The sequence below is a fragment of the Salvelinus sp. IW2-2015 genome, linkage group LG4p (genome assembly GCF_002910315.2).
Source record: "Salvelinus sp. IW2-2015 linkage group LG4p, ASM291031v2, whole genome shotgun sequence".
Taxonomy (NCBI): Eukaryota; Metazoa; Chordata; class Actinopteri; order Salmoniformes; family Salmonidae; genus Salvelinus; species Salvelinus sp. IW2-2015.
The window spans coordinates 16,287,795-16,315,102 of NC_036841.1; the positions used below are offsets into that span (position 1 = coordinate 16,287,795).

A 27,308-nucleotide genomic window follows, 5' to 3' on the forward strand; every position below is an offset into this window, starting at 1 on the left:
ATATCTACAGGGTGTTTTTTTGTTTGTTGTCCTTGTCATTATAGGCCTACACACGATGTCATACTACTATACTACTGCAAGGATTACATTTTGACCAATTAGTCATATCTGAAATCAGCATATTCATTATAAACTCATTAGTCTTGCAATGCATACATCCAATTTGGCGCAATGCAGTTTACAACCAGCCAATTACAAAACCGGGTACTTTTCTACCCGTTTCTCTGAGCCAATAAGGATCTGCTTTACATTGGCCAAGTTGAAGCTCATCTCATTACACCACTGTGGTCATACTTGATCAAAAATAATAGCTATCAAATTGACAATGTATATATCCATTTCAAATATTGTCTGTTCACCGCTTCGATAGACTGAAATAATGGGTGCGTCTGCTTCTCATCAAACAGAATCCTGCAGTATCTCTGCGCGATTCGTGCAAATAGTACAATGACTTTATTTTTTGATGAGTAACAGGGGATCTGCTAGGCAATTTCAGTGAGTGCAGTGGTCAATATAAGGTGAATACATGATTATATTCTGACGCATTTGTGGTGTGCAGTTTTAAGATTGGCTGGTTCGTTTTAAGATTGGCTGGTTCGCTCGATATATATATATATTTTTTTTTCGCGGAGCGATATAGTGCAAATGAGGCCACATCGGCAGTGACGTGGTCCCTAGTGTTTCCGGGCAACTTCGCAGTGAAGGGACTGTATACCTCTAGCGAATTGTTTTTCAGCACTAAACAACGATACAGACGTTGGCTACAGTTGGTTTGCCAGCCACGAGGGGGACATTGACTATTTAGTCATTCATATTTTCGAAGTGCGAAGACCTAACATAATAAAATGGTGAGTATAGCCACCGTTTTGCTAGCTAGCTTCCTACACTCATTCAATCCACAGACAAAGCCAAGCGTATGCTATCTCGCTAACATGAATTCGTATTGGGTTCGAGCAACGCCTATAGTTATAACTAGCTTGCTATCCGTAAACTAGCTAGCTAAATGAGGTGTGACTGAAAAAGTTTGTCGGGCTGGCAGCTCAACTGTTGCTATTACCACCTGACCGGGCTGTTGGCTCGACGTTGGAATGCAATAACTTGCAGTTGGACAAGCTCATACGGACTCAGAGGATGACAGACAATAAGAGCATGCTTGATTGTGGTCACGTATTCCTTGCCAAGGAAAAACGTATGAGGCATGACTATCTGATTAACGTTAGCCATGGCTAATTTTACATACTGTTAGCTAGCTAAGGTCATTGGTTTCGCTTATCGGGGTTGGGGGGGTACTAATGGTGAGTGGGCGTGGTGGTTAAGACAGAAGCATAGCGCTGTTTGATGTAATAAAACCCAAACACACTGCTAATTGAATTAACTTAATCGATAGTATTAGTTGGCTGGTTAGCTAGCCACCTAAATAATTGTTTTCATTAGAAACATCAGCTATATAGACATGAGCCAGTTCATTTGTATTTTGCAATGAACAATGCCAAGATTGTACTGTCCCAAGGCAGCTGATAGATTGTGCGCCACAAGTGAACCTGTGTAGTGTCATGTTTCCAATTACATAGCTAGCTGGCAATATGATATAGCTAGTAATACTTGTTGTGCATCGTTTTGTTGCGCAAATTGAGATGGCAATAGCGACGCGATATTTGAGTCTTTCGTCATGGTGTTGTTGCGTATTGCACCACCACGTTGATCCGCAGTCTGCTGTTCGGGAATGATCTTCGTTGCCACCCCTCCTTTCTCGCCCCTCTACCACACGCATTCCTCCCTTCTGCATTGAACCACATCATGGTTGGTGCAGTATGCTGGCACGGGATCCGCAGTGCATGCTTCTGCAAAAATGGGAAAGAGACTCTGAAAGACCTTGTGACAAACGAAGGCTTGTCCTCGTATGCTCTGCTTTATCCTTCATAAGTGCTATTTTGTGGGACGAAAGTAAGTCTATTATTCATGGTGGGTTTGTTTTGCACCAAAGGATAAGACACAATTGCAAATCTGAATATCTTGCCATCTGCCCCAAAAAATGAGGCAGCACCACTTTACCACCACAGTGAAAATGGAATGAACAGCCTTTAACCAGGACTGTACGTAATGGCACAGTATAGTACATGGGATCTCAATACTGCTCAAATGCAACACTGTTTTCCTGAGCCATTTGGTGCTTGACACTGCCTTGTAAATGCTCCTCAACCACTGCTTGATTCCTCCACCCTCTGCGTGGATAGAATGCGCTGCAGTCTGCTTGCTGCCCTTTCCTTCCCCCTCCCATTCTGATGACTCACTGAGATAGAGCAAAGCACATGTCCTAGGCTAAATTCTTTAACTGTAATGAACATGTGCAAAACGCAGAATCATATGTTTTTTGTTGTTGTACTTTTACCCCTTTTCGTGATATCCAATTGGCAGTTAGTCTTGTCTTATTGCTGCAACTCCCCTACGGACTCGGGAGAGGCGACGGTTGAGAGCCATGTGTTCTCTGAAACGCGTCCCTGCCAAGCCCCACTGCTTCTTGACACACTGCTCGCTTAACCCGGAGGCCAGAAGCACCAACGTGTTGGAGGAAACACCGTCCTGCTGGCGACCGAAGTCAGCTTGAAGGCGCCTGGCATAAGGAGGCACTAGAGCGCGATGGGACAAGGAAATCACGGCTGGCCTAACCCGGGCGACGCTGGGCCGATTGTGCGCCGCCTTATGGGTCTCCTGGTCATGTCCGGCTGTAACACAGCCTGGGATCAAACCCGGGCCTGTAGTTACGCCTCAAGCACTGCGATGCAGTGCCTTAGACTGTTATGCAACTTTCATCCCAAGTGACTCATCTTAACTTGTGTGCTGACAAGCAAGACATTTTGAGACTTTGTGAACAATGTACTAATGTTCAAAAATATTGTTTTGGGGTGGAATTTTCCTTTAATTGTAATGAACATGTGTTGATAAGTCTGTGCGCCCCTTTCTGTCGGCTACGTGCACACTAACCTGTTCCTTTGTTGTTGTTGTTTTTTTTGGGGGGGGGGGGGGGGGGGGGGGGGTCGCGCACACTTTGACTCGTATGTACACTTTCACTCTCAAGCAATAAATTATGTATGTATGATGACGAAGACCCACAAAAAGCAACAGAGGTGGTAATAGTCAGTGTGCTACATTGGCCACCCTGTTCGTGCCGCTCTAATTATAGCAGGCGTACTGAGGTGTATTTATACCCAACCCTCATCACACTTCCTCAGCCTGAAATGTGCTGGTTGACTGACTCAGACAGGCCTGATAAGACCTCGTCCTCAACTGATGGTCTCTGACGTCGCTCGTTCTGATATTTCTTTATTTTAATGGATTATGTGTGTATTTATTTTTTTGCTTGGTATTACTGCACCATTGTAGCTAGAAACACAAGGATTTCCATGCACCTGCAAATCTGTGTATGAGACTAATAAACCTGGATTAGATTTGAAATATCATGTACCAGATACAGATCTAATTGGCGGGAAACCGCTAACTGGCCTGATATTAGTGACCACGTTTACATGCGCACAGCATTCCAGATAGTAGCTCATTCTGCTTACGGTCTTATTTGGGATAAACTGTTTAGATGCACCTGTTGATATCCCACTCACGAGTATCCCTGTATCCATGACTTAACAGAATATTCATATGGGTTAAATGGAATACTAACAGAAATATGGACACTGATTGTAGGCCTATAACCTCTCACATGTAGCTTAATATAATAAAGTGCGTTCGGAAAGTATTCAGACCCCCTTGACTTTTTCCACATTGTTACGTTACAGCCTTATTCTGAAATGGATTGAATTAATTGTTTCCCCTCAATCTACACATACTACCCCATAATGACGAGGCGAAAACAGGTTTTTAGACATTTTTGCAAATGTATTGAAAATTAAAGAAAGAACTAGCTTATTTACATACACTACCGTTCAAAGGTTTGGGGTCACTTAGAAATGTCCTTGTTTTTGAAAGAACCAATTTTTTTGGTTAAAATAACATCAAATTGATCAGAAATAAAGTGTAGACATTGTTGTAAATTACTTGTAGCTGGAAATGACAGCTACTTTTTTTTTGTTTAATGGAGTATCTACATAGGTGTACAGAGGCCCATTATCAGCAACCATCACTCCTGTGTTCCAATGGCATGTTATGTTAGCTAATCCAAATTTTATCATTTTAAAAGGCTAATTGATCATTAGAAAACCCTTATGCAATTTTGTTAAAACAGCTGAAAACTGTTGTTCTGACTTAAAGAAGCATTAAAACTGGCCTTTAGACTAGTTGAGTATCTGGAGCATCAGCGTTTGTGGGTTCAATTACAGGCTCAAAATGGCCAGAAACAAGGACCTTTCTTCTGAAACTCGTCAGTCTTCTTGTTCTGAAAAATGAAGGCTATTCCATGTGAGAAATTGCCAAGAAACTGAAGATCTCGTACAATGCTGTGTACTACTCCCTTCACAGAACAGCGCAAACTGGTCCTAACCAGAAAATAAAAAAGTGGGAGGCCCCGGTGCACAACTGAGCAAGAGGACAAGTACATTTGCGTGTCTAGTTTGAGAAACCGACGCCTCACAAGTCCTCAACTGGCAGCTTCATTAAATAGTACCTGCAAAACACCAGTCTCAATGTCAACAGTGCAGAGGCGACTCCGGGATGCTGGCCTTCTAGGCAGAGTTGACAAGACGTTGACAAGAAAAAGCCATATCTCAGACCGGCCAATAAAAATAAAATATTAAGATGGGCAAAAAAGATGGAGACTGGAGAGAGAAGATAGATTTGTCTGTCCATAACTTTTTTGCTAAGTTTGAGGTGTTTGGATCACAAAGAAGAACATTTGTGAGATGCAGAAAAAAGGAATTGATGCTGGAGGAGTGTTTGACGCCATCTGTCAAGCATGGTGGAGGCAATGTGATGGTCTGGGGGTGCTTTGGTGTTGGTAAAGTGGGAGATTTGTACAGGGTAAAAACCTTAAAGATCCCTATCACTCCATTTTGCATTGCCATGCCATACCCTGTGGACAGCGCTTAATTGGAGCTAATTTCCTCCAACAGGACAATGACCCAAAGCACAGCTCCAAACTATGCAAGAACTATTTAGGGAGGAAGCAGTCAGCTGGTATTCGGTCTATAATGGAGTGGCCCGCATATTCACTGGATTCTAACCCTATTGAGCTGTTGTGGGAGCAGCTTGACCGTATGGTACGTAAGAAGTGCCCATCAAGCCAATCCAACTTGTGGGAGGTGCTTCAGGAAGCATGGGGTGAAATCTCTTCAGATTACCTCAACAAATTGACAACTAGAATGCCAAAGTTCTGCAATGCTGTAGTTGCTGCACATGGAGGATTCTTTGACGAAAGAAAAATTTGAAGGACACAATTACTATTTAAATTTAAAATCATTATTTTTAACCTTGTCAACGTCTTGACTATTTCATATTAATTTTGCAACTAATTTCATGTATGTTTTCATGGAAAACAAGGACATTAAGTGACCCCAAACTGAACGATAGTGTAAGTATTCAGACCCTTTTGCTGTGAGACTCAAAATTGAGCTCCGGTGCATCCTGTTTCCATTGATCATCCTTGTGATGTTTCTACAACTTGATTGGAGTCCACCTGTGGCAAATTCGATTGGACATGATTTGGAAGGGCACACGCCTGTCTATAAGGCCACACATTAGACGGTGCATGTAAGAGCAAAAACCAAGCCATGGGGTCAAAGGAATTGTCCGTAGAGCTCCGAGACAGGATTGTGTCGAGGCACAGATCTGGGGAAGGGTACCAAAATATGAAAGAAGATTGGAACCACCAAAGCTGTGTTCAAATACCCATACTAGCATACTACATGCTTAATGAGCATATACTACATACTATTAGTTCATTTTAGTATACTGTAAACAAAGTGTCATTTCAGTTGAGCGTGCTAGAGCTGTGTCTGTCTACCGGAAGTTGATGCTGTTGCTATGCAACATCTTGCTAGTTTGTTAGCTGAACATTTTACGAATTCGGATGTTCGTAAATTCAATCTGGAGTGCCAGAGTGCGCTCTGGGTGTTCATAAATCCAAAGCGTTGTCAGATTGTCCGTTCGTGTTTCGCTCTTGGAGCGTTCAGAGCGCACACTGGACGCTCTGGCCGAAGGGTAGGGTTGATCCGAGCGTTAGTGACTAACTGTGCTGCTGGCAACAACAAACATTTTTAGATGTTATTTTGCTGACATTTATTGACACTGGCCATATTCAACGGGTGTTGAGCGTTCGTAAATTCAGCAGTGCTCTAAAATTGGAGTAGATGGCCAGAATTAACAATGTCCATTGAAACGCACAACGACAATTTCACTTAGCTAAGAATGATGTGAATAATCAAGTCAAACGTTGGGTAGTTAGTTAATATACTGCTTGGCAAGTTTGATGTATTAGTAGCCAACTAACGATAGGTAACTAGCTAACATACCGGTACATACTGCTGTAATGCTATGCGGTTCGTAAGACTAGCTAGAAATTGTCAACCAACATAACGTAACTAATTTGAAAAGTAATTCCTTTATTACATTGCTCCACATTTTCATAACATTTGTCATAATTAGTTAACTTCTTATGGCTGAAATCCCGTTAAGGGGATCAATATGACAACAGCCAGTGAAAGTGCAGGGCGCCAAATTCAAACAGAAATCTCATAATTAAAATTCCTCAAACATACAAGTATTATACACCATTTTAAAGAAACTTGTTAATCTTCATGTTCATGTTACACAATACATGTATGTTTTGTTCGATAAAGTTCATATTTATATTCAAAAATCTCAGTTTACATTGGCGTGTTATGTTCAGTAATGTTTTGCTTCCAAAACATCTGGCTATTTTGCAGAGAGCCACATCAATTTACAGAAATACTCATAATAAACATTGATAAAAGATACGACTGTTATGCATGGAATTATAGATCCACTTCTCCTTAATGCAACCGCTGTGTCAGATAAAAAATAAAAAATAAACTTTACGGAAAAAGCACACCATGCAATAATCTGAGTACATCGCTCAGACACAAAACCAAGCCATACAGACATCCGCCATGTTGTGGAGTCAACAGAAGTCAGAAATAGCATAAAAAATATTCACTTACCTTTGATCTTCATCAGAATGCACTCCCGGGAATTCCAGTTCTACAATAAATGTTTGATTTGTTCGATATAGTCCATTTATGTCCAAATACCTCCTTTTTGTTTGCGCGTTTAGTACACAATCCAAACTCACGAGGCGCGGGCAAGTCCAGGCGAAAGTTCAGACAGTCATATTACAGTTCGTAGAAACATGTCAAACGAAGTATAGAATCAATCTTTAGGATGTTTTTATCATAAATCTTCAATAATGTTCCAACCGGAGAATTCCTTTGTCTGTAGAAATGCAATGGAGTGCAAGCTAACTCTCACGTGAACGCGCGTGGTCAGCTCATGCCACTCTGGCAGACCTCTGACTCATTCAGCTCCCATTCCCCCATCCTTCACAGTAGAAGCGTCAAACAAGGTTCTAAAGACTGTTGACATCTAGTGGAAGCCTTAGGAAGTGCAGTATGACCCCATAGACACTATATATTCGATAGGCAATGACTTGAAAAACTACACATTTCAGATTTCCCACTTCCCGGTTGGATTTTTTTCTCAGGTTTTTGCCTGCCATATGAGTTCTGTTATACTCAGACATCATTCAAACTGTTTTAGAAACTTCAGTGTTTTCTATCCAAATCTACTAATAATATGCATATTCTAGCTTTTATGGCTGAGTAGCAGGCAGTTTAATTTGGGCACGCTTTTCATCCAAAATTCCGAATGCTGCCCCCTACCCTAGTGGAAGTTAAGAACAAATTCTTATTTTCAATGGCGGCCTAGGAACAGTGGGTTAACTGCCTTGTTCAGGGGCAGAACGATAGATTTTGACCTTGTCTGCTCGGGGATTCGATCTTGCAACCTTTCGGTTACTAGTCCAACGCTCTAACAATTAGGCTACCTGCCACCCCAATATTATTAATGTGCGAAAATGTCTTAACCTGTTTTTGCTTGGTCATTATGGGGTATTGTGTGTACGTTGATGCAGGGGGCAATTTAAGCAATTTAATTCATTTGAGAATAAGGCTTTAACAAAATGTGGAAAAAGTCAAGGGGTCTGAATACTTTCTGAAGGCACTGTATTAACTTCAGTATTGGTGGGTCCCCTGCGGGACGGTTGAGCTAACGTAGGCTAATGCAATTAGCATGAGGTTGTAAGTAACAAGAACATTTCCCAGGACATAGACAATTCTGATATTGGCAGAAAGCTTATTCTTGTTAATCTAACTGCGCTGTCCAATTTACAGTAGCTATTACAGTGAAATAATACAATTTTATTGTTTGAGGAGAGTGCACAGTTGAACAAAGTTATTAATAAACAAATTAGGCACATTTGGGCAGTCTTGATACAACATTTTGAACAGAAATGCAATGTTTCATTGGATCAGTTTAAAACGTTGCACATATACTACTGCCTTTAGTGGCTAAAATCTAAATAGCACCTGGGCTGGAATAATACATTATGGCCTTTCTCTTGCATTTCAAAGATGATTGTTCCAAAGAAATAAAAAAGAACGGTTGGTATTTTTATTTGTATTATCTTTTACCAAATCTATTGTGTTATTCTCCTACATTCCTTTCACATTTCGACAAACTTCAAAGTGTTTCCTTTGAAATGGTACCAATAATATGTATATCCTTGCTTCAGGGCCTGAGTTACAGGCAATTAGATTTGGGTATGTCATTTTAGGTGAAAATTGAAAAAAAGTGGCCAGTCCTTAATTTAACTCCTGCAGAATTATCAATTTCTTGCAGTAAAATGTGTACACAATGTTCATTTTGACTCGGGAACAGGACTGGAGAAATTGGATTTCTTTCTTTCAGCATCTCTTGAGACGTGTTATCTTTGACGCTGTTATGCAAGCACACAGTATTTCAACCACATAAAATATGCAACTGAAGACATTCATTGTTTTCTCAACGTTTAATTTCCTTAAACGTTGAGAAATCGATCAAACTGATTACATTTTGCACAGGACCAATCTTTCCACTGTTTTGTAGTTATTGCGTCCACCCCCGGTGCCTAAACCAAAACAGACAACTTTATTGGTGTTAACTAGATTACTAATGCATTCTATCTATGTAAGACATTATTCTGGTGAGCACTACTGTATTTAGTCTAGATACATGCAGCTTCTCTTCTGTCACAGCCTAACTACAGTTGACAAACAAATGGCCTGCCAAGTGTCAAATTATAAGCAGAAACTTAGGGGTGAAAGTACAGAATATCAGCAAAATGAATTATGGTGGATCTAACTGTGGGGAGCTTACTTTTTTGAAGTGATTTGTTTGACAGTTAGATGAAAACATCACTCAACAGCCATGATATTTGGAACAGAGCATGCGCAAACCGCGAAAAACAACAGTAAACGGGATAAGATGTTTTACATGCCACAGTATCCCGTCTTAATATCCTGCCTTAACATCAGCATAATTCTCAACCAGAATACAAGCTTTTTCCAGTTATTGTAAACCAGATATGTTCATACAGTACCAGCCAAAAGTTTGGACACACCTATTCAATCCAGAGGTTTCTCTTTTCACTATTATTCTACAATGTAAAAAAAATAGTAAAGACATCAAAACTATGAAATAACAAATGGAATCATGTAGTAACCCAAAAAGTGTTAAACAAATCAACATATATTTGAGATTCTTCAAAGTAGCCACCCTTCGCCTTGATGACAGCTTTGCACACTCTTGGCATTCTCTCAACAAGCTTCATGAGGTAGTTACCTGGAATGCATTTCAATTAACTGGTGTGCCTTGTTAAAAGCTCATTTGTGGAATTCCTTTCCTTAATGTGTTTGAGCCAATCAGTTGTGTTGTGACCAAGGTATAGGGCTATCTACTGGTATATAGCCCTATTTGGTAAAAAAAACTAGTCCATATTATGGCAAGAACAGCTCAAATAAGCAAAGAGAAACGACGGTACATCATTACTTTAAGACATGAAGGTCAGTCAATCTGGAAAATTTCACAAACTTTGAAAGTTTTTTTTCAAGAGCAGTTACAAGAACCAAGCGCTATGATGAAACTGGCTCCAATGAGGACCGCCACATGAAAGGAATACCCAGAGTTACCTCTGCTGCAGAGGATAAGTTCATTACAGTTACCAGCCTCAGAAATTGCAGACCAAATAAATGCTTTACAGAGTTCAAGTGACAGACACATCTCAACAGTTCAGAGGAGACTGTGGGAATCAGGCCTGGGCGAATTGCTGCAAAGAAACCACTACTAAGGACACCAATAAGAAGAGACTTGCTTGGGCTAAGAAACACAAGCAATGGACATTTAGACCGGTGGGAATCTATCCAAATTTGAGTCCTTTTGAGATGCAGAGTAGGTAAACGGATGATCTCCGACTGTGTGGTGCCCACCGTGAAGCATGGAGGTGTGATGGTGTGGGTGTGCTTTGCTGGTGACACTGTTGGGATTTATTTAGAATTCAAGGTACACTTAACCAGCATGGGTACCACAGCATCTGCAGCGATACGCCATCCCATCTGGTTTGCGCTTAGTCCCACTATCATTTGTTTTTCAACAGGACAATGACCCAACATCCAGGCTGTGTAAGGGCTATTTGACCAAGAAGGGGAGTGATGGAGTGCTGCATCAGATCACCTGGCCTCCACAATCACCCGACATCAACCCAATTGAGATGGTTTGGGATGAGTTGGACCGCGAAGTGAAGGAAAATCAGCCAACAAGTCCTCAGCCTATGTGGGAACTCCTTCAAGGCTGTTGGAAAAGCATTTCAGGTGCAGCTGGTTGAGAGAATGCCACCCTTTTTTGGGGGGTTACTACATGATTCCATATGTATTATTTCATAGTTTTGATGTTTTCACTATTATTCTAGTGCAGAAAATAATAAAAAATAAAAACCCTTGATTGAGTCGGTGTGTCCAGACTTTTAAATGGTACTGTATGCGTCAACTCAAAAACAGAATACTTGAGTATCCCGAATAATAATGGGATAACGGTGTGCATGTAAACGTGTGTAGGAACAACGTTATGCTACTCCTGTGAGCACTGAGGTTATAGGGGTGAAAGTATCACTCATCTCATCTGGTCTCATGCGAATCCAGTGGAGCAGGTATGGTAAAAGAGTAAAAGAGCAGCCATTAGGTGATTGTGGCTTAATTTTATCTCGGGCTATAATATGTTTGGGGCCGTGGACAACTCTCACTCATGCTTCCTCTCGTCTTCACAGGCTGACCAACTGACTGAGGAGCAGATTGCTGGTGAGTACTATCCCTAACCCTGAACAGTGAGGTTCTGTCCGTTCAAAGCTCTTCAATCCAATCCCAGTTAGGAAAAGTGATTTGAGTTCCTGTCGGTTGGCAGATAGTGTGGGTGCTTAGAGTCATGGATCCTCATGGTAGTGGCCACCATTTAGGCTACTCTGCCTGTTAGTTTGTACAGCTGCTGCTAATCTTGTACCAACCATTCTTAGTAGTTGTAATTTTTTTTTTTTTTCTTCATCTGCACAGATCAAAAAATTTGGGTGAAATCAGTATGTTGAACGCATCCAGGGAATTTGCCCTTAACTGTCCAGTTCTCTCACATCAGTGCAGATGAAGGAAAGGAGACATGGATAGGAAGACCATGTAGACTATTGACGTAGCCAATATAGGCATTTCCACCAATCCCACACTGTTCCATGTTTGCTTAATCAGAGTTCAAGGAGGCCTTCTCACTGTTCGACAAGGACGGCGATGGCACCATCACCACCAAGGAGCTGGGCACTGTCATGCGCTCTCTGGGACAGAACCCTACTGAGGCAGAGCTACAGGACATGATCAACGAGGTGGACGCCGATGGTAAGATTCGAGAGATGTGTACAATGACACACACACACACACACACTGACGTGCTGACACGCACGCAGAAGTATGGTCAGAACCTAACGAGGCTGACCCCTTTCACATAGTGGATGAATGGTGACACACACACACTGCATAATTACTGGCCCTTAACCGCTAGGCTACCTGCTGCCCCACCTGGATGGCACCATGGCTCTGGTTTCGTGGTGGATCACATTTCAAATATCTATCGTTTCCAACCACAACAGCGGCTCACCCATCGAGTTGGCGGACTAGATCCGAAAACTAGAAATTACTTACCTTTTGGTTCGTTCAGCCATTCTTATGGTGGAATTGAATGGGGTTTTGGGATAAATGCAGATAATAAGGTCTGAGGTTAACACAAGCTTAGAAGATCTTAAACGTTTTCATCAGTCAGTTAACATGACCGTTAAAATTATGAAGCCTGTATGTGCTTGTTTTTGATTACATAAATGCTTCCAAATTCACAAAAAGTAACGTTAGCTGATGGTGATTCTCATAGAACAAAACGTGTAAGATCTTCTAAGCATTAAATAAAGGTTAACATTTTGTTTTATTTTTAACTAGACAAGTCCGGTAAGAACAAAGTCTTATTTACAATGACGGCCTACTCCGGCCAAACCCAGGCGAAGCAAGGCCAATTGTGCGCCGCCCTATGGCACTCCCAATCATGGCCGGATGTGATTCAGCCTGGATTCGAACCGGGGACTGTAGTGATGCCTCTTGCACTGAGATGCAGAGCCTTAGACCGTTGCGCCACTCGGGAGCCCTACGCATGTGTTTACCACAGACCTTATTTATGGCGTTTATAAAAAAAAAAGTTGAGCCATTGGCAGAGTTAATGCCTACAAAAAGACGCCATTACTATTGCTCTCTTGCCATTGAGGGCTTCCACCATTTTTAAAGTAGTCAACTGGGTGGGAATTCCATATGGGTTATGGAAGGATCACATGATTCCATCAGGAGGTATCAGCCAATGAATTATACTCATGAGCAAACATTCCATAACTGTAGGTGGCAGTAAATCAGCCACCTTGGCTTTATATCTGTTCAAACAACACACCTAGGCAGTAGTTTGCAACCTTTGTTTGTTTGCCAACTCATATTCTTAATGGAAGAAGAAGAAAATGGACTACTTAGAAATGGAGATTGCCTCAATGGTGCTGCCCGTGTACTCACAGATGCAAAGATGATATCTCTCTTTGGGCGCATTCCAGAATGTACCGACAAGATTTCAACACGGCTTATTATGAAATAAAATAACTGTGTGTGTGCACGTGCACAAACGTAAAATAAACACTGTCTTGTTCGTTCTTAGGTAACGGGACAATCGACTTCCCAGAGTTCCTGACAATGATGGCAAGGAAGATGAAGGACACAGACAGCGAGGAGGAGATCAGAGAAGCCTTCAGAGTCTTTGATAAGGTACGCACGCTCCACACCGTCCCCTTTTGATTGTTGTACTCAGTCAATTGGAAATGTGCTTAGTGTTTTGAGCCATTTTGATTATCTGTTTTAGATTTTTGTGCTTAGAATTGTGAAAATGTATCACATACTTGTGAAAATTGCACCAAAGTGATTGAACAAAAACTGACACTTCATGTTCTGAGAATGTGACGTTGAAAGTTGGATGGACTACGGTGCCACTGCTCGTGCGCGTGCCTCTGCCATCCCGGTGTTATGTAATCCAGTGTTTGTCATCATGCTTATGTCTTCTTAACTGTGTTGCTGAGAGGAGGGCTTTGTCTGTTGGGAGCGGAGTATAACGTTACCCGCATGCAGGATGGGGGGCTTATTGCAGTGCAGAAATCTGAGTCACAAGCTAATGGAGAGCGCTCATTGCCTGGGCTTATATTGCTTATTGCTTCGTGCAGCCTGGAACAATGCAACAGCTTTTAAACAGAGCCATGTGATTTTGGGAGTGGTGTGTGTGTGGATTTAAATTTAGTGTGTATTGCGGTTGTTTCTTTGCACCCTCATTGGCGGATCGGATGTGAGTGGTGTGATTGTGTCAGGCCTTGTTTTTGTTGGACATTTGTGCAACAGTCCTGAAGGACCTTGGTAACTGCTGCAATGCCAGTTTGCTAGGGCACCAGTCTGTGTCAGCATCCCCCTGCTCTGTTTATTATCTCTCCCTTTGCGGCTCTTGAGTCTTGGCAGAGCTAGATCCAGAGATCACGCCAGGCTGGGGTTGGGTGAGCAGACGGCCCAGAGCCATGCATATCTCTAGCTGTCACACAGATGGGGCAGCCAGGGACCATGTTCATGTGCCAGCAGACCAGATAAACCTGGGCTCTATTCAGAAGAGGGAGATGTCACTGATCGTTTCGATAGAAAAGTCTTGTTTAACCCTGTCAGAATGAGATCGGGTCAAAGTACTGTATGTAGAACCTTCTCTCGTTGCCTATTGAATGAGCCTGTTCTCCCTGTAGGATGGGAACGGCTACATCAGCGCGGCAGAGCTGCGGCACGTCATGACCAACCTCGGGGAGAAGCTCACAGACGAGGAGGTGGACGAGATGATCCGTGAGGCCGACATTGACGGAGACGGACAGGTCAACTATGAAGGTGAGCTCACTGAAGTTCACTGAAGTTAGTGTTTCCACTGTTGCCCCTGTCAGTTGCCCCTGTTGCCCCTGTCAGTTGTGCCTTATTTCTCTTTGATTTGATGCTAAAAGTAACCGCAATAAAAGGAGTTATACATAACATGCTTAATGAATCACTGCTCATTGAATTTAAAATAGTATTGAAGACCTTGATTCCTCATGTTACTTTGTTCCAATAGTCTTATTAATGTGCCATAATCATTGTTAACAGAATGCCCTTTTTATTCTTGTGGATTTCTTCTAATTTTTTTCTCCCTGTTTTGTTCTGCCTTGCAGAGTTTGTGCAGATGATGACAGCCAAGTGAAGTAGACTGTGCTCTCACACATTTCTCTCTTACATTGCTTGTCCTCCTAAGATCACTCTGTCTTTAAGAAAACAAAACAATAATCAAGCCAAAATGTCAAACTCAAAAAATGATTCTATGTACAAAATTATTTAATAAAAGAAAAATCCAAGTACTTCTAGGGTATCTGTTTTAAGAGCAACTGCAGATGAATCCCTAACAGAAGTTAATGGACCAAGCTTTAACGAGGCATGAGGCCCTTACTCCAGAGTAAGATCCTTGGGAGGCTCCCAGATACTGAAACGAGGGATAGGAATCCATGCCAGAGATGGCTGTCTTTTCCTCATTGAGAGAAGCTTACTATTTCGAGAGTCTTTTTCTACCCTGAAAACAATTTAAGGCTAACGGCACACCTACACAAATCGCAGTGCTGATTTCTAACATTGAATTGGGTAACAGCCTTCTTGCATGCACTCATTCTGAGATGGTTTCATGTCACAAGGTGGTTTTGATCCCATCGGAGATTGTGGATTGTATACAAGCTGGAGTCATATACATAAATATATAGCTATACACTCTAGGTATATACACAAAAATATATATATATATAGCTATACACTGAGTGTACAGAACATTAGGAACACCGCCCTTTTGCCCTCAGAACACACTTCAATTCGTCGGGCATGGACTCTACAAGGTGTCGAAAGCGTTCCACAGGGATGCTGGCCCATGTTGACTCCAATGCTTCCCACAGTTGTCAAGTTGGCCTTTGTGTGCTGGACCATTGTTGATGCACACAGGAAACTGTTGAGTGTGAAAATCTCAGCACTATTGCAGTTCTTGACACACTCAAACTGGTGCGCCTGCCTACAACCATACCCCCTTCAAAGGCACTTATATCTTTTGTCTTGCCCATTCACCCTCTGAATGGCACACATACACAATCCGTGTCTCAAGGCTTAAAAATCATTTTTTAACCTGTCTCTTCCCCTTTTAACAAGTTACATCAATAAGGGATCATAGCTTTCACCTGGTCAGTCTATAACATGGAAAGAGCAGGTGTCCCTAATGTTTTGTACTCTCGGTGTGTAATATACACATGTATGTAAAAATGCTAACAGTTGGTTCAAGAATTACAGTGGAAAAGGTTGCTTTGGTGCTAGGCTGAGGAGAGGATTCTCCCGTCCCTAAGGGGTTGTGGGGAGCTGATAGAAAAGCACTGGTTGGTTGGTTTTAATTGTATTTTCCATTGTTTCGGCAGGCTTTCGTTTTCAAACAAGGCTTTTAATTTCCCAGCACTACTGACCTATGGCATAAGAGTACTTAGATGTACAGTTTCAGAATGTTGATTACGGTAGCACACTTTGAGAGCATTGCTGTGAAGATATTCTATCTTTCATATATCCTGATACAAATATGAATGTCATGCTTTTTAAATGTATGTTATCAAACATTTAACATATAAATTAATTAAACATTTTGGTCACACAAATATATATTAGTGTATCGTAAACTTTGCATGACCTATTGTTGATATAGTATGACCTGTGAAATGTGCCATAATACTCTAAAGCCTCAACCTTGCAAGAACACTTAGTAAATTAGAACATATTATGAATATACAGTATAAGCTATATACAGTACATACCTATTTGCACTTTGGTGTAAACCGTATATTTGAACATGTTCTGTAAAAAAGACAATGTTGCTGCTGCTAGAACAACTAATTTGTCTCTTGCTCCTGTGGATTTGTCAGATCCTCATGTTGTCGTCAAGTGTTCACATCTTTTATCCGTGCTCCGCTTGCTGTTCTGCTGAACAGAGTATATATATTCACTAATATATTTATTTTTGTCAGTGAGTTGAAAAAATAAATCAGTTTGACGGGTATAAATTAGGGGTTGCATTTTTTATTATTTGGGGTTGAGTGAAAGGAATGATAGCAGAGGTACTGAATCGTTGCGTGAAAGACAACTTGTGGACTAAAACTATCTGGCTAGCTTTTACTGGTTGGTTAACTTTGATCTACAGGTTGGAAAAGACACATGGTTAAGGACTGTTAAACTTCTGGAGGTAGTGTACAAATTTAAAGATGTGAAATATTAATGTTTGCCATGAATAAATACATTTACTGAACTTCACCGAGTGTCTCCTTGTCCTGCGTAATACTTCATATGCAATTTTTATTTCTCACTTTTTTTTGTGTTAACTACATGCTAAAGTTAGCTTTCTTTATTTGGAGTGTGGATGGAACTTGAACTCAGTTCAGTGTGTGTATCCCTGGATGCCAGTCTCTCTGCTGTCTTCATAATATCCTTTACAAGACACCCTTTGAGATTGTCAGAGGAAGTCACCCGGGCCTCCGTAAGAGGAGCTATCCCTGGCTGCACCAGGCTATATTTGGTGGCTCATGCGATCGCCACAGGAGCCTCTGGTAATCCGGGTCAGTCAGGTTCATGACATCTCACCCCTGTAACTCCAAATGCCTCCCAAGTCCGACCCACACATGCTTCTGCGGTGACGGGCAGGGACAGCCAATGAAATCATATCTGCAGCCTGTAGGATGTGATATTATCTTATGTTATAGTCCAGTAAGTAGCTCAGGTACTGGAATCTGAGGACCTCCAATCGGCTGGAAAGCTATAACCCCCTTTATTGTACTTCAACTGCCTATGATTGATTGTCTAAATATAGACTATGGCAGTTGTATATAACACATGATCATGACTGGGCAAGGTGCCTGTGTTAGAGCAGTTAACTACAATATATGTAGAGATATTACATACTGCACTAGTACTACAATAACTTTGCTGATATTTAGGCGCAAACTTGTTCTTCAAGCTTGTTCAGTGAATTTACAGAGTACAAGGTATTGGTCTGTATTAGTGCCTCCCCTACTGGTAGTAGAAGAGAATAGCCTCTGTTATATGATTTGCTTACAACTACAGCAGATCGGAAGGAACCAAATAACCAACAAGTCCCTGGATCGAACACCCAAGCCAACCAGATGTAATAATAAACAATAAAATATTTTCTTTTACTTTTTACTGCCACCTAGTGTTTGTGCACAAGTATAATTGATTGGCTGATCCCTCCTGATGACCCAGATAGAATCATGTGATCTATTCCTTAACCCAGAGGAAGTCCCACCCAGTTGACTACTTTAAAATGGTGAAAGCCTTCAATGGCAATGTCAATGCCAAAGCAGGTTTTATCCATATAGAGTCCTCTGTCTAACTCTATGTGTTGTCCTCACCTTTTCAAAGATGTGTGGAGGCCAAAATGGCCCTATGTGATGCTGTGGGTGTAGTTTCACATATCCTCACTAGATGATGCTGTATCGTTGTCTTGAAATCTGCTAAGAAGTATTTGTCAGCTGATAAGTATTTGTCAGCTGAAAAGAAACGTCCCTTTTTCAGGACCCTGTCTTTCAAAGATCATTCGTAAAAATCCAAATAACTTCACAGATCTTCATTGTAAAGGGTTTAAACACTGTTTCCCATGCTTGTTCAATGAACCATAAACAATTAATAAACATGCACCTGTGGAACGGTCGTTAAGACACTGACAGCTTACAGACGGAAGGCAATTAAGGTCACAGTAATGAAAACTTAAGACACTAAAAGAGGCCTTTCTACTGACTGAAAAACACCAAAAGAAAGATGCCCAGGGTCCCTGCTCATCTGCGTGAACGTGCCTTAGGCATGCTGCAAGGAGGCATGAGGACTGCAGATGTGGCCAGGGCAATGAATTGCAATGTCCGTACCCTTGAGACACCTAAGACAGCGCTACAGGGAGACAGGACGGACAGCAGATCGTCCTCGCAGTGGCAGACCACGTGTAACAACACCTGCACAGGATCGGTACATCCGAACATCAGAACATCACACCTGCGGGACAGGTACAGGATGGCAACAACAACTGCCCGAGTTACACCAGGAACGCACAATCTCTCCATCAGTGCTCACACTGTCCTCAATAGGCTGAGAGAGGCTGGACTGAGGGGCTTGTAGGCCTGTTGTAAGGCAGGTCCTCACCAGACATCACCGGCAACAACGTCGCCTATGGGCACAAACCCACCGTCCCTGAACCAGACAGGACTGGCAAAAAGTGCTCTTCATTAATGAGTCACGGTTTTGTCTCACCAGAGGTGATGGTCGGATTCGCGTTTATCGTCAAAGGAATGAGTGTTACACCGAGGCCTGTACTCTGGAGCGGGATCGATTTGGAGGTGGAGGGTCCTTCATGGTCTGGGGTAGTGTGTCACAGCATCATTGGTCTGAGCTTGTTGTCATGGCAGGCAATCTCAACGCTGTGCGTTACAGGGAAGACATCCTCCTCCCTCGTGTGGTATCCTTCCTGCAGGCTCATCCTGACATGACCCTCCAGCATACAATGCCACCAGCCATAATGCTCGTTCTGTGCGTGATTTCCTGCAAGACAGGAATGTCAGTGTTCTGCCATGGCCAGCGAAGAGTTCGGATCTCAATCCGATTGAGCACGTCTGGGACCTGTTGGATCAGAGGGTGAGGGCTAGGGCCATTCCCCCCAGAAGTGTCCCGGAACTTGCAGGTGCCTTGGTGGGAGAGTGGGGTAACATCTCACAGTAAGAACTGGCTAATCTGGTGCAGTTCATGAGGAGGAGATGCACTGCAGTACTTAATGCAGCTAGTGGCCACACCAGAGACTGACTGTTACTTTTGATTTTGACCCCCACCTTTGTTCAGGGACACATTATTCAATTTCTGTTAGTCACATGTCTGTGGAACTTGTTCAGTTTATGTCTCAGTTGTTGAATCTTATGTTCATACAAATATTTACACGTGTTAAGTTTGCTGACAATAAATGCAGTTGACAGTGAGAGGACGTTTCTTTTTTTGCTGAGTTTAGTTATAGAATGTTTAGACATTTAAAGCCCCCATGCAATTTAAAAAATATATTTGTAATCATCACTGTATGTTTATTGCATGAAAATAAGTACCAATTAAAAATCTGGACACCTACTCATTCAAGGATTTTTCTTTATTTTTTACTATCTTCTACATTGTCGAATAATAGTGAAGACATCAAAACTATTAAATAACACATCTGGAATCATGTAGTAACCAAAAAATTCTCTCAACCAGCTTCATGAGGTAGTCACCTGGAATGCATTTCAATTAACAGGTGTGCCTTGTTAAATGTTCATTTGTGGAATTTCTTTCCTTCTTAATGTGTTTAAGCCAATCAGTTGTGTTGTGACAAGGTAGGAGTGGTATACAGAAGATAGTCCTATTTGGTAAAAGACCAAGTCCATATTATGGCAAGAACAGCTCAAATAAGCAAAGAGAAATGACAGTCCATCATTATTTTAAGACATGAAGGTCAGTCAATCTGGAAAATTTCAAGACATTTTAAAGTTTCATCAAGTGCAGTCGCAAAAACCATCAAGTGCTGTGATGAAACTGGCTCTCATGAGGACCGCCAGAGTAAAGGAAGACCCAGAGTTACCTCTGCTGCAGAGGATAAGTTAATTAGAGTTAACTGCACCTCAGATTGCAGCCCAAATGAATGCTTCACAGAGTTCAAGTAACAAACACGTCTCAAAATCAACTGTTCAGATGAGACCGTGAATCAGGCCTTCATGGTCGAATTGCTGCAAAGAAACCCCTATGAAAGGAAACCAATAAGAAGAAGAGACTTGCTTGAGCCAAGAAACATGAGCAATGGACATTAAACTGGTGGAAATATGTCCTTTGGTCTGATGAGTCCAAATTTGAGATTTTTGGTTCCAAATGTCTTTGTGAGAAGTGGAGTAGGTGAACGGATTAATTCTGCATGTATGGTTCCCACTGTGAGGCATGGAGGAGGAGGTGTGATGGTGTGGGGGTGCTTTGCTGGTGACACTGTCAGTGATTTATTTAGAATTCAAGTCCCACATAACCAGCATGGCTACCACAGCATCTGCAGCGATACACCATCCCATATGGTTAAAGCTTAGTGGGACTATCATTTGTTTTTCAACAGGACATTGACCCAACACACCTCTAGGCTGTGTAAATGCTATTTGACCAGAAAGGAGAGTGATGGAGTGCTGCATCAGATGACCTGGCCTCCACAATCACCCGACATCAACCCAATTGAGATGGTTTGGGATGAGTTGGACCGTGGAGTGAAAGAAAAGCAGCCAACATGTGCTCAGCATATGTGGGAACTCCTTCAAGGTTGTTGGAAAAGCATTCCAGGTGAAGCTGGTTGAGAGAATGCCAAGAGTGTGCAAAGCTGTCATCAAGCCAAAGGGTGGCTACTTTGAAGAATCTAAAATATATTTTTATTTGCTTAACACTTTTTTGGTTACTACATGATTCCATATGTGTTATTTCATAGTTTTTATGTCTTCACTATTATTCTACAATGTAGAAAAATAGTGGAAATAAAGAAAAACCCTTGAATGAGTAGGTGTGTCCAAACTTTTGACTGGTACTGTATATTTGTTATAATTTATTTCACGATTGAAATGCTCAGACTGATTGTGTGGCCGTGTTGATACATATGTAAATATATTTACATACACAGTACTGATTGGTGGACAGGATTTACTAGAGTCTAGAGCCTATGCAAATAAATAAACAAATAAATATGCAAATAAATGATGACTCGTCATTGGTCAGAATAATCAGATCAGATTGTGATGTCATGCTGAACACGCTCTTACACTAAAATGGAATTATCATAATTTTCACAATTTCACAGTGTTATTTCGACCTCATAGAGGAACGTTTCGACCTCATAGTGAAACGTTTTTTGATTGAACTTTTAACATTTCAATAAGTTGAGACTGGTGTTTTTATAAACTCATTGTTTGTATAAAGGATAATATGCCACAACACAGGAACAATATTCACGTTAGTCATTTTATGGTGAAAATCATTCTGAAACTGTTCTTATGCTTGTGATCGTTTCAGCAGACCAGTCCTTCAAGGACTTAACGGTATTGGTCCAGCATAAGCCTTATTGTTGATTTAGGTGCTTTGTTGGTCTGTCTCTGTCTCAATGGTAAGATAATATAATTATCCCCTGATATTCATCTTAGTGGGGAAATCTAAAACAACCAATGTACCCTCTCTAATTATCTCGCATTTCATAACTCAGTTATTGTTTGTCACCCAACATCATTGTTTTTACAGACACCTGGTCACCACTGGGAAAAAAGTTCTCAAAGTTGAGAGTTTTGTAAGTGCGGGCCTTTGGTGTACTACTACTGTACCACTTATCAAATGTAGCAGAACTGGTTACAACAGCACCTGCACTGCAGTGCTCTACAAAACAAACTGTGAGGGAGCATATTAGAAAACTCTGTGGGTGATATGTCCAAACTGATTCTGTAGAGCTCTGCAGATCAAAGTTGCCGAGATACAGTGTGTTCAATTCCGCATTAAGAAGCATCTACGGCATCAGGAGTCTACTTTGAATAAAGGGGCACACAAACTCACACACACACACACCAGCTCACACCAGCTGTGAAAATGTTGATAAAAAAAGAAGTCAGTTTATCCCTAGTCACTCATACATTACCCGTGATTCACACTAAGGCACAAGCAAACATTACGTACAGACAGACAAACATGGAAATAATGGAGGAAACATCTAAGGTGGGTGTCTAGTCACTCTCTCACACAGAGACCTCACACTTTATTAACCTGGTGGGTAGGGACAGATCTAATCTACAGGATGCAAAATGTTCTCATGCCCCTAGATCACAATCGTTGGAATTCAATCAAATCAAAGCAAATATTGCTACAAACGATAATTAGCTGCAGTTTTATTTATTAAATCGGTTAGTGGCAGTATATGTATTGATAAAAGATACCCGGAGATTCAGCCTTGCCATGATTGTGTTAAAATGTTGCCTGTGCTGTAGTGTACCCTATTGTTATTAATCATCTACATGAATGTATGTTATGTTTGGTATTGTTACATAAGACAGAAGGTTACTTAAGGCAAAAACGAAAGTAGGGTGGTTGGTCGGGATGTGTTTGAACTAAAATATCTGGTCGTGACTCACGGAGTTGCAGGTCTGATGATGGCAGGTCAGTTCATTTGCTAGCTAGCTGGCTAATGGCATTTGAATGGTGCACCACACCACCAGCTTTTTGTTCCATCTGTTCCGGTTCCTGGAAGGTTGTGGACTGCAGTCTGAGGGAATGGAAGAGGCTCGCCTCGTAGAGGACTGTTTCGGACTACTGTTGAGGTGTGGTGGTCTTTTCTGGCGCTTTTACAGCCGGCGAAGCATCACCCAGATCCAGCCTTCCTACGGAGGAGGAGGAGGAGGAGAAGATGGCGTGTCTGATGAAGACCTCTGGGCTTGTCTACCAGTATCTGACTGACTTTTCTCCCTGCCTGACTGTATCACAATGCTCCCTCCCACTGCTGTACCACACACCCAGCAGCCCTCACAAGGCAGGACAAATTTTGGCAAGTGGACACTATTTGGCATGACAGGCCCCCTGGAATTTAGTTTGTTTAACTGCACAATTTTCTCTCAGCCTCATGGCAAAATGTGTAGAATAGCAGCTTTAAAAATGCTAAATGGTTTCAGACTCGTTGCAAAATGTGTAGAATAGCATGTGATTAGTTATAAAACTACCGTTTCTCTGCCCCGTGGAAATATGTGTAGAACAGCAGGAAATTAGCTTTAAAACAGCGACATTATCTCTCAGCCTCATGGCAAAATGTGTAGAATAGCATGAGATTAGTTATAAAACTACAGTTTCTCTCTGCCCCGTGGAAATATGTGTAGAACAGCAGGAAATTAGCTTTAAAACAGCGACATTATCTCTCAGCCTCATGGCAAAATGTGTAGAATAGCATGAGATTAGTTATAAAACTACAGTTTCTCTCTGCCCCGTGGAAATATGTGTAGAACAGCAGRAAATTAGCTTTAAAACAGCGACATTATCTCTCAGCCTCATGGCAAAATGTGTAGAATAGCATGAGATTAGTTATAAAACTACAGTTTCTCTCTGCCCCGTGGAAATATGTGTAGAACTGCAGAAAATTTGCTTTAAAACAGCGACATTATCTCTCAGCCTCATGGCAAAATGTGTAGAATAGCATGAGATTAGCTATAAAACTGCACATTTTTATCTTTGCCCCATGGCTAAAAAAAGCATTGCTCCTTCCTGCAGTATTCCACTGCTTCTTCCGCTAAAGCTCCTGACTGCCTTTCCAACCAGACATACAGTATGAAGCTGTGGAAGAGATTCTTCTTTGTAATGAAAAACACTATACAATATACATATGTTGTTATTATTATTATAATCTGGAAAGTATAGAGACCCACTGGGCAAAAACAGGTTGAATCAACGTTGTTTCTACATCATTTCAATGACATTACATTGAACTCATTGGTCAAAGCCTATAGGGAAATGAATGTTTTTTTTGGAGGGTTATTGGATAAATGCAGAAAATAATGTCTGTGGTAAACACAGGCTTAGGAGATCTTATACATTTTGTTCATCAGCTAACATCACTTTTTTGTGAATTTTGAGGAATTTATGTACTCAAAACAAACACCTAAAGCACATAAAGGCTTCATAATTCATAAAGGTCATGTTAACTGACTGATATTACCTCACATAGAACAAAATGTATCTTCTAAGCCTGTGTTAACCTCGCATCTTATTTTCGGCGTTCATCCCAAAACCCCATTCTGGCATTCTGTCAGGGGAATTCCTTTCATAATGGCAGCCAAAGAGACTCAATTCTGATATGATTTTCCCCAGCTATTCCAGAGAGCTTTGGCCATTGACCCTTAAGGCTGTAACAGTGACTTTGTCTCCCTCACTGAGTTTGCCATTACAAATCTAAAGGTTAAAAGAAGGCATGAAAGTCATGACCTTTTATAATAAGGTGTTTGATTCTGTCCTGCAGTAAAGAACAGCCCCAACAGGACAGACATGCACTTCTGGAAAAGTGGGATAGCTGTAGTCAGATGAAGGCACAATCCATCTGCACAGTCACTTGCCCTTTAAGCAAAAACGTTATGTGTCTAGCCTCTACGCACCGAAAGGAGTGATGTCTGTATCACAATGCTCTCCCACTGCTGTACCACACAGAAAACAGATTCCTACCTTTCACTGGAGGTTGACTTATTATCGCTGATGGTCATTATAATTACTCCATGGGGAGTCATTGCCGGAACTGCAATGTTCAGAAATGGAACACCATCTCTGTTAAACACATCACCTTTGGTAAACTAGGTAACAAGTCGTATGCTGCACAGAGAGCAAGACTGTATTGTCCTCAAGTCAGGATATCAGTCTTTGATTTGTCTTTATGTGTCCTCGATCGAAAGTGTCCATTCAGCAATGAGGTCTGATATCTACAGTGGGAAGAAAAAGTATGTGAACCTTTTAGAATGACCTGGATTTCTGCATAAATTGGTCATGTAATTCTATCTGATCCTCATCTAAGTCACAACAATAGACAAACACAGTCTGCTTAAACTAATAACACACAAGCAATTATGATTTTTCATGTCTTTATTGAACACACCGTGTAAACATTCACAGTGCAGGTTGGTAAAAGTATGTGAACCCTTGGATTTAATAACAGGTTAACCCTCCTTTGGCAGCAATAACCTCAACCAAACGTTTTCTGTAGTTGCAGATCAGACCTGCACAACGGTCAGGAGGAATTTTGGACCATTCCTCTTTTCAAAACAGGTTTCAGTTCGACAATATTCTTGGGATGTCTGGTGTGAACTGCTCTCTTGAGGTCATGCCACGGCATCTCAATCGGGTTGAGGTCAGGACTGACTGGGCCACTCCAGAAGGCATATTTTCTTCTGTTCAAGCCATTTTGTTGTCGATTTACTTATGTATTTTGGGTTGTTGTCCTGTTGCATCACCTAACTTCTGTTGAGCTTCAATTGGCGGACAGATTCTCCTGCAAAATGTCTTGATAAACTTGGGAATTCATTTTTCCATCGATGATAGCAAGCTGTGCAGGCCCTGAGGCAGCAAAGCAGCCCCAAACTATGATGTTCCCTCCACCATAGTTTACAGTTGGGATGAGGTTTTGATGTTGGTGTGCTGTGCCTTTTTTTCTCCACACATAGTGTTGTGTGTTCCTTCCAAACAACACAACTTTAGTCATCTGTCCACAGAATATTTTGCCAGTAGCGCTGTGGAACATCCAGGTGCTCTTTGTGAACTTCAGACGTGCAGCAATTTTTTGGAGGGACAGCAGTGGCTTCTTCCATGGTATCCTCCCATGAACACCATTCTTGTTTAGTGTTTTACGTATCGCAGACTCGTCAACAGAGATGTTAGCATCTTCCACAGATTTCTGTAAGTCTTTAGCTGACACTAGTATTCTTCTTAACCTCATTGAGCATTCTGCGCTGTGTTCTTGCAGTCATTTTTGCAGAACGGTCACTCCTAGGGAGAGTAGCAACACTGCTGAAATTTCTCCATTTGTAGAAGTCATTAGCCTAGGGGTTCACATACTTTTTCCAACCTACACTGTGAATGTTTAATGACGTATTCAATATAGACAAGAAAAACCTAATCATTTGTGTGTTATTAATTTAGGCACACCATCTTTGTTTATTGTTGTGACTTAGATGAAGATCAGATACCGTTTTATGTCAAAACAGAAATCCAGGAAATTCCAAAGGGTTCACATACTTTTTCTTGGCACTGTATGTGTAAAAGTAGAAAACTAGTGTGATTCTCATTCCTGTAAAAAAATGGCCAGTCGTTTTGAAAATAAATCTGGAAATAGGCACCGTGATAAAGTATAACAATCACTCTGAAAATGAGGATCGTTTTGAAATCAGATGAAAAGTGATTCATACTCGGAGGATCATGGCCTTTAGATCAATAAAAGACAAGGGGCTCCCCATGTAACAACACTTAGAAAACTGCTGTTTGAAAATCACACTTTGGTTAATGTTCTTTCAACATAAATTCCCTGTTAGTCAATAAGTCAATGGAGTGATTTCAGACGAGAATTCTCCATAGAATCTAACATTGTACTTAAGACCCTTCTCAAAGACTTTGCGATGTCACACAATGACGCAATAGGGCGCGATTCAATCCATATTGCTTAAGTTCAGCGCTATAGCATGCTTGAAATTTAAAGGTAATTTCCAATTGACCCGACATATGCGGTGTTCACAATGAATGTGAACGCGGAAACATTGTCTTTAAATGTCAGTGCTACGGATTGAATCAAGCCCTTAGTCTTTGTATCTCTCAACACACCCCCAAGCGGATATCATTTATCAGTATCATTTATCAGGAGGAAAGGGAAAGATGTAGACTGAGGGTGTCAGGTGAGGGTCAGGGTTACAGACAGATTAGGTTGGCCACTGTAATTAGAATGTGAAAAATACTGTGAGTTCTGATGAAGAAAGACCGAAAGACAATGAAAGAACAAGAAGATACTAATGTCAAAGTGTATGTATACTGCTACAGTTG

The 27,308-nt window shown here is 41.4% G+C and overlaps 1 protein-coding gene across 1 annotated transcript; it reads left to right on the forward strand.

The window, feature by feature from the left end:
* The first annotated feature begins 640 nt into the window (after positions 1–640).
* On the forward strand, positions 641–16,982 carry LOC111960601 (calmodulin-1). The gene is made up of 6 exons (XM_023982672.2): positions 641–848; positions 11,318–11,348; positions 11,784–11,927; positions 13,270–13,376; positions 14,384–14,519; positions 14,834–16,982. The coding sequence occupies exons 1-6, from the start codon at positions 846–848 to the stop codon at positions 14,860–14,862; spliced, it is 450 nt and encodes a 149-aa protein (XP_023838440.1). The 5' UTR covers positions 641–845; the 3' UTR covers positions 14,863–16,982.
* Positions 16,983–27,308: the final 10,326 nt, after the last annotated feature.

Bases quoted from the DNA above. Each gene is read 5' to 3' on its own strand.
- LOC111960601 (XM_023982672.2), top strand. The intron at 11,928-13,269 runs GTAAGATTCGAG...GTTCGTTCTTAG, and splicing joins CAACGAGGTGGACGCCGATG to GTAACGGGACAATCGACTTC. The intron at 14,520-14,833 runs GTGAGCTCACTG...TCTGCCTTGCAG, and splicing joins CGGACAGGTCAACTATGAAG to AGTTTGTGCAGATGATGACA.